The sequence below is a fragment of the Populus trichocarpa genome, chromosome 15 (assembly GCF_000002775.5).
Source record: "Populus trichocarpa isolate Nisqually-1 chromosome 15, P.trichocarpa_v4.1, whole genome shotgun sequence".
Taxonomy (NCBI): Eukaryota; Viridiplantae; Streptophyta; class Magnoliopsida; order Malpighiales; family Salicaceae; genus Populus; species Populus trichocarpa.
In genome coordinates this window covers 3,751,900-3,760,287 of record NC_037299.2, presented here as the reverse complement: position 1 = coordinate 3,760,287, position 8,388 = coordinate 3,751,900, and the positions used below count along the sequence as shown (strand labels likewise).

Below are 8,388 nucleotides of genomic sequence, written 5' to 3'. Positions count from 1 at the left end.
TTATTCATAATAGTAAGGTTTTTGTTAACACATACGCTTTTAAAGCTTAGTAGCCCAATTTATCAATTTGTAATTTTAGCAAACCCAATAAGTAGTTAAAATGTAGTCATTTTTATTATATAATAAAACCAGATCCATTTTGAATATAATAGTATAAATTTAATGAATGTGACAAAATAGGAAAATATAAAACGACAGAATTCGGTATGATAACAGGGCGTTTCAAGTTGTGTTGTTTTCACTGAGAAATTAATCAACGTAACGGGATAATTTTATCTCTTTCCCAATTTTACTCAAAACCATCAAACATGTCATTGTCACTCTGGCATTTCATTTGCTGTCAAGCAACCATTGGTCACTGAATGCCCGATAAAGGTCAAAAACTAAAAGAAGGCTATGCTGCAGTGCTTTCAGGTCCACTGTTACCATACTGTACCTAACCCCAAAACCACTGTTTTATTCTGCTTCTCAACAGAGAGATACCTTTTCGCTTGCTCGTGTACATTTGTAAGGCGGTAACACAATTCAACGGCGGTGATTAAACCACTTGTTAGACAAAGAAACAAAAATGGTAGTGGTTTTGTTTCAGAGGGCTGATATCCATGTGGCAGTCTCTGCTTCTATTAACTTTATGTTGCCCTATGCATGGCTGGTAGGTCACACTAATCCACGAGGCCAATTCACCTTTTACGCTTCTATATAAGCTAGGCACTGGAAACTCTTTGACTCACACAGCAAACCATCTTAAGAGGGGTTTCTCTCCTCTTGTTCTTACTCTTCTCTTGCAGTTGTTCTTTAGCTTTGATCTTGCTTTCGTTTTCCATGGCTGCCTCTGTTGATCCTCTTGTTGTTGGTCGTGTTATTGGTGATGTGGTTGATATGTTTGTCCCTGCTGTAAAAATGTCTGTTTATTATGGATCAAAGCATGTTAGCAATGGGTGTGATATTAAGCCTTCTTTGTCCGTGGACCCTCCCAAAGTGACCATTTCTGGCCACTCTGACGAGCTGTACACTCTGGTTAGATTTTTAGCTGCGTATGTGTTTTTTATGTTCTTGCATGCAGGTGTCTTTTATGCTAAAATAATATGTACTGTGTTATTTTTCTCTTTGTTTGTGCATGTCGATCTGCTGGGATGCTGTGTTCGATTCTTGCAGATGATTATACATATATCTAACAAGTTGATGATATGGTTCTTGCAGGTGATGACTGATCCTGATGCACCCAGCCCTAGTGAACCCAGAATGCGAGAGTGGGTTCATTGGTATGTACTTTTGCAGGAAAAAAAAAGAAGAAAAAACACGTTGGATGATTCTTGTGATCTAGATTTATAGTTAAGAAAAAACATAAAACTTAACGTTTTGCTTCTTATTGTAGGATCGTTGCGGACATTCCTGGGGGCACAAACCCTACTCGAGGTGAAAATATGAAACCTTACCTCTCTGATCTCTCTCTGTTTTGGTTTTTCGAAAACATCATCTGTTTCTTTACAAACTAATTTCGATCCTTTTATGATCTCTTTAATTTTCTCTAGTTTAACTTTTTCGTGACCATACACAAGTTGCATGCACGCAAAAACTTTGAGCTTATTTTCTACCTTTTTCTTTGTTGTTGTTCATGTTACAAATTAATCTCAAGAAGAAATTTATTGTATTTGTTCTTTGTTCTTTGTTCTTTTTTCCTTTTTAATTAGTAGAAAGAAGATCATCGTATTCGTACAAAGCCAAAAGTTCTTATATCATTGCAAGAATTATTGCTAGAAAATCAATGGTCATGAATGGCAGGTAGTCAGTAGAAGCAGCACTGACAAAACCTACTGTGTCTCCCACCTGCTTCCATAGCTAGTCATGCCTCTTTACTGCCAAAACTTCCAGTTCTTTGTTTTTCTTTACTGTTAAGCAAATGCTTGGCAGAAAATTAGAAGAAAAGGAAAAAATGACATGCAAGCACACACTATTTCATGTCCCGCAGCTCGAAGTTTACATCACAGCAATAATTAGCAAGATAGTTTATAATATCTGAAACAAAATCTAGCCAGCAGGAAACACCATCCCACAGTTTCATTTATGAGAATTAACATCTGTGTGAGTGAAAGTAGGCAGGAATATTTTTCATTTTTTCCTCACTGGCAGACATGACCCCAGGGTGGCATATTGGCAGTAATTTCTCCTCTCTTGCCACGTGTGCATTTGGTAACGTATGCAATTTTTCCCGGTTCCCCGTCATTGCATGTACAATCCTATTAACAAGTGGGTGTCTGCATTGGCTACAAGTATCACCCCCAACGTTGCCACTGAAGTTACACGTCTCATGCCACCTGTCACTTCCACCTCTAAAGCCTGGTGGAAGCTAATTTCTTACTGATACGTGGCATATTATAAGCTATCCACGTGGCAAGCATGTGCTATTCCTAAAAATTGAGTTCATGTAGATGATGCTTTACTCCCCAACTTGTGCATTCTCTTATATAAATAATTTGCATGTGTTAATCTGCGGCAATCCTAACAGTTTTAATTATCATTAGCTAGTGAAACATAAATTTTTGAAAATTTATTTCTTATTAATAGCAGAGAAAGAAAGAGATACTCTTTTGGTTAGATCACCAATCCTCTCAGAGTATATCTAGCTATACGCGAATTCAAAAAAAGTACGAACATCACTTCTTATACTGTGTAAATGTTGCAAATAAGCTTTCATATCTATAAATGTTGGACGAGCTTGACAAATATTTATGAAAAAATAACAAATGTGAGTGCGCAACATTAACCATGGACAATTCAGTTTGCATGGTGCCAAGTACTGTTGGGTAATTATTGGTATAACTAATGTTTGCAGGGAAAGAGATCCTTTCCTATGTTGGGCCTCGTCCGCCGGTGGGAATTCATCGCTACATACTGGTGCTTTTCCAGCAGAAGATGCCGCTGGGGAGCATGGTGGAACCACCGCAGAACCGTTCTCATTTCAACACTCGACTCTATGCTGCTCATTTGGACCTGGGCCTGCCTGTTGCCACCGTCTACTTCAATGCTCAGAAGGAGCCAGCAAATAAGAGGCGCTAAGTTATTAAATACTCTGTGCATGTTCGTTCGGGGGCTAATATAATAGCTAGTATGCAATGGGCTCTAGAAAAATAATGAAACTTGTTTCATTCGTCTTTTTATATGTTTTTATTTACAAGGATATTAGTCTTCCGTTTTTAAGTTTGTGAGTTTAGCTATGTCGTGCTTTCTCTAAGGGTATTGCGGTCGTCGTTGGATCCATTTTTCTCGTTATCTTCATGCATCTGATAATGTGAAAAGAGGACCTGACTTCCATGTAAAATAAGTGAAGAAAGTGCATTTAATGCAAGGGTGCTCATTTATTTTCTTTGTTTCCTTAAAAATTCTTATTTGTGCAAGATATATAATATGGATTAACTTGCTCATGTAAGATTATTTTAACATATAAACACAACAAAAAAAACTAACAGGATAGATACATCCTGTCATGATTAATTATTATGTCAATACCTTAGGTTACTTTGTGTAGATGGAAGATATCATTATACTTTTCATTAACCTTCTTCTAGCTAGAATAAAGATCCTATATATGTAACCTAACTTTTATATCTCCATCCATTATGGATATGCTTGGCCCATTTCTAGAGTCCAATAGACTCTAAGCCTTCAGTTTGAATCAAATATAAAGAAGAATTTATTATTTCTCTTGTTCTTGAATTAAGAATACATGCAAATATATATAGTACTGGATCAACAAATTTGTCTATAATATTACTTCTATAATTGTTAATCTTTATAAAACAAAGATTACAAGCTTGTATATTACTGCAATCAGATAGAGAGAAAATAGAGAGAAGTGAAGAGACTAAATGAATTCCTTTTTTTAATTCAGCTTTCTTTCTCAGTCACACGAGATAATTGTTTATATAGTTGTAGTTAACAAACTAACAACCTTCAGCTAACTAATTAACTGACTGCTATATTATGATTATGACAAGTGTCACAATCTAAAGCAATATACTCTAACATCCCCCCTCAAGATTAGACTTGGAGAAACCAAGCATGAGATTGCAACAATGGGTGCGGAATAGAGGAGCACTCAACCCCTTGGTAAGAATATCAACAAACTGTTCTTGAGAGGAAACAAACTGCACTAAGAGTTGGTTGCGTGAAACTCTTTCACGAACAAAATGCACATCTACTTCGATGTGCTTGGTCTTTTGATGCTGAACAGGATTGAAAGACAAGGCAATGGCTGATAGATTCTCACAAAAAAGAACAGGCACACCAGGTAGTGAAATGTGTAGAAATGCTAATAACTGTTTTATCCAATCCAATTAAGCGGAGGTGAATGATAAAGCACGATACTCAGCTTCAGTTGAGGATCGAGAAATAGTTTGTTGCTTCTTAGAGGACCATAAAATCGGATTGTTGCCCAAGAAGACCACCAAACCAGTTGTAGATCGCCTGTCATTAAGGTCCCCTACCCAATCAGCATCACTAAAAGGTTTTTAACTGCAAATCACCTCTAGTATAGGATAAACCAAGTTGCATAGTGCCCTTAAGGTATCGCAGTATACGTTTAACAACAGTAAAATGAGGCACCATGGGATTCTACATAAACTGACATACTTGATGCACAGAAAAGGCAATGTTAGACCTTGTGAAAGTTAAGTACTGCAGAGCCCCGACAATGCTTCTAAACAGCGTAGGATTTGAGTAAGGTTCCCCATCTTTTTTGAGTAGCCGATGGTAAAGGAGACATGGAGTATCATAGGGTTTAGCTGCAACCATTTTAGATTTAGTCAACATATCCTCAACATATTTGGTTTGTGACAGAAACAAACCGGTGGCAGTTCGAGTGATCTGGATCCCTAAGAAATAATGGAGGAATCCTAAATCTTTGATATCAAATTCAGTAGTAAGAGCACTAATAACTTGCTGAATTTCACCAGACACACTCCTAGTGATAATAATATCATCCACATAGAGAAGCAGTACCACAATCGCAGGACCAACATGTTTGACAAACAAAGATGAATCGGAGTAGGTGGTTTCAAACCCCACAGAAGAAAGAAACTGAGTAAACCGATCATTCCAAGCCCTAGGAGCTTGTTTAAGTCCATAGAGAGATTTATACAGCTTACACACGAGATGAGGATGATTGGAATCTTCAAAACTAGAAGGTTGAGACATATAAACCTCCTCTTGAAGAATGCCATGCAAAAAAGCATTTTTGACATCTAATTGTCGTAGAGACCAATTGAAATGTGCAGCAAGAGTAAGAACTAACCTTACAATTATAGGTTTCACAACAAGACTAAATGTCTCCCCATAATCCAATCTAGGTTCTTGACTGAAACCTTTAGCAACCAACCTTGCTTTATGTCTTGCAATAAAGCCATCGGAGTGTCTCTTGACCTTAAAAATCCATTTACAGCCCACCAGATTCATGTTTGCTGGCAATGAAACTAGACTCCAAGTGCTTTGAGCATGCAAAGCATTCACTTCTTCTTTCATGGCTTGTAACCACACGAGAATTTTGACAGCAGATCACTTGTAACTAGCTGGTTCAACCAAGGACATATCAGCACCTCCCAAGTCCTGAATACTAACTGAGAAGGTTATCAGGAAATAAAACTCAATGACATAAGTGGGATTTAACATGAAATATCGAGCCTCACACTATCTAACATGACAAGCCACAAAGTTAGTATATTTTTACATTCAATTTATATAAATAACATGTGGACTAGAATCAATTTTATTTTATTATCACTTAAAACCAATGGATAATGACCTATAAGTTACAATGTCAAACATATTATTACCCTACCTCTTTAGACATCTACTATAATATGCTTCCATGAGCAGAGCTATATTAATCAACATTGATAAATATAAGTTAGTATTTAAAATTTCATTAATTCTAATAATAAAATAATTATACCTGAAGAAATAGTAAACACCCGACATTTTATCTTTTTTTTTTAGATATATTTTATATAGTTGTCAATATAGATATGCAAGGCATACCCCTTAGTTATAATTTGGAATGACCCAATAACAGTATGCATTGCCAGCAATATAAATGAAAATAAGACCTCCAAACATATGTAATATATATGTCTAAGCATGCATAATTAACTGGTCCTCTGTCACATCTATTGTAGGGTCTTAAAATTTATGTTCAACCATGTCAATTCGATACAGCCACCACAATAAGCACTAGCTAAAGGTAATCATCCTAATAGACGATCATATAAAGCATCTCTATCAATCGACCCATCATATATGAGTAAAATTATCAGGAATAAAACCATGAGATTCTGAACCAGAAGTAACACTGATATCAGGTGCCACAGGAAACAGGGGAAAGGCTTGGAGTGGAGCAACAATGGACTGGGAATGAGTATAGACGACAGAAAGGACAGGTGTATAGGTACGAGGAGGAAGAGATGGAAAAGTTGGGATGGTTGGGACAATTACATTTTCTGGAGTTATTATAGGCACAGGACAAGTGGAAGGCTGACAAGGTGATGGTGATATTAGTGTGTTTGAATGTGTAGACAATAAATTTGGATATGGAAACTGTTGTTCATCAAATATAACATGCCTAGAGATAAACAATCTCATTATATATAAATGATAACACAAATAGCCTTTATATTTTATGGCATATCCAAGAAACACACATTTCGTAGTTTTAGCCTGCAATTTGCTGCTATTATAAGGTTTGAGGAGAGGAAAACAAGAACATCCAAAAATTCGTAGATAAGTAAGACTTGGAGATTAGTCGAATAACATCTCAAAAGGGGAGCTATGATGAAGAATAATAGTAGGCATACGATTGATTAAATATGTGGTTGTTTGACAAGCATAGGACCAAAACTGAGATGACAATTTGGCTGTTTATAATAAGGTGATAGTGGTTTCAATGATATGCCTTTGTTTCCTCTCAGCTACCCCATTTTATTCAGGAGTATATGGACATGAGAGGTGATGAGAAATGCCCTTGTCAAGGAGAAAATTCTTCAATTTAGTGCTGGTATATACTCCCTCCCATCAGTTTGAAGAGTTTTAATGGTGGATGTAAATTGATTAACAATAAAGGAATAAAAAAGAACAAAGGTAGAGAACAAATTAGACTTATTTACTAAAGGAAAAATCCAGCAATATCTGGTACATTCATCAACAAAGATGGTGTAGTATCGATAACCATCAACCGATATACAAGGTACCGGACCCCACAAATTAGTATGTATAGTTTCGAAAGGAATTACAGACTTATTGACATGCTGTGGAAAAGGTAGTTTGCTAAATTTCCCTTCAAGACATGGATGACACATTATAGGTGAGGTAGTTTTGGGAACATGCACATTAGCTTTATGTAACATCAGAGAGACAATGTTATTTGTAGGATGACCTAACCTATGATGCCACATATTGGACTGAATAAGTTGACCAAGAAAAACCTAAGCTGGATATGGCTGCTGGGAATTTAAAGGTGAGAATGAGTGGATAGGATACAATCTATTACTACGCAACCCCCTGCAAATGATCTTCCCTATGGCTTTGTCCTGAATCCAAAAATAGAAGGCATCAAATATAAGCCAATAATTATTGTCAAGGCAAAATCGATGGATTGACAAGAGATTCTGAGTGAGTTGAGGAACACAAAGCACAAAATTCAATTTAATTGGAGAAAGTGATGAAGTAATGGTAAAATGACCAATATGAGACACTGTCAAACCTTCACCATTGGCAGTGTGAATCGTTTCATTTATTGGATATGGTGAGGCCAACGACAGATTGCCCAAATCAGCTGTCATTTGGTTGGTGGCACTAGAATCGGCCAGCCACACTTGTGAAGGATCTGAAGAACATGAGGATGAAGAGGCAGAGTTAAGCCCTATGTGCATGGCTTGCATAGAGGGCTGTTAGGCTGCTCTGTGTTATGCAGATGTGACTGATACATGCTGAGAAGGAGCTGGAGATGAATTATACTGCAAGTTCTATGGTGGCAGATGATAAGAAAGCTATGGAGAATAAGAAGCATTGGTGTGCACCCCAATATAGTTAGGACCCTTATCATTATAGAAGCAATACCAGGTGGTATGATTACTTCTTCCACAAATATGACATTTGGTATGCTGAGGAGATGAATTTCCACAAAATGGGGTAGTGTGGCCCTCAGAGTTGCATAATTGACAAATTAGAAGCATTGATGCAGGAGGAGTTCGAAATTACTGACCAGGAGATGAACCAAGAACTCCAGGAGTAGAGTTGGGAAACACATGTGGCAGGGGAGAAAATGCTGGTCTAGAAGCATAAAATATGGATCCCTGAGTGAAACGGCCTCTACCCCTATTCTTATTCCTGTTATAGGAC

At 37.0% G+C, this 8,388-nt stretch overlaps 1 protein-coding gene across 1 annotated transcript; it reads left to right on the top strand.

The window, feature by feature from the left end:
- The first annotated feature begins 822 nt into the window (after nt 1-822).
- Nucleotides 823-3,057, top strand: LOC7462480 (protein MOTHER of FT and TFL1). The gene is made up of 4 exons (XM_002321471.4): nt 823-1,017; nt 1,201-1,262; nt 1,376-1,416; nt 2,834-3,057. Exons 1-4 carry the CDS (start codon nt 823-825, stop codon nt 3,055-3,057), a joined length of 522 nt encoding a protein of 173 aa, XP_002321507.1.
- Nucleotides 3,058-8,388: the final 5,331 nt, after the last annotated feature.

Bases quoted from the DNA above. Each gene is read 5' to 3' on its own strand.
- LOC7462480 (XM_002321471.4), top strand. From the start codon at position 823: ATGGCTGCCTCTGTTGATCCTCTTGTTGTTGGTCGTGTTATTGGTGAT. The intron at 1,263-1,375 runs GTATGTACTTTT...TTCTTATTGTAG, and splicing joins ATGCGAGAGTGGGTTCATTG to GATCGTTGCGGACATTCCTG. The intron at 1,417-2,833 runs GTGAAAATATGA...TAATGTTTGCAG, and splicing joins GGGCACAAACCCTACTCGAG to GGAAAGAGATCCTTTCCTAT.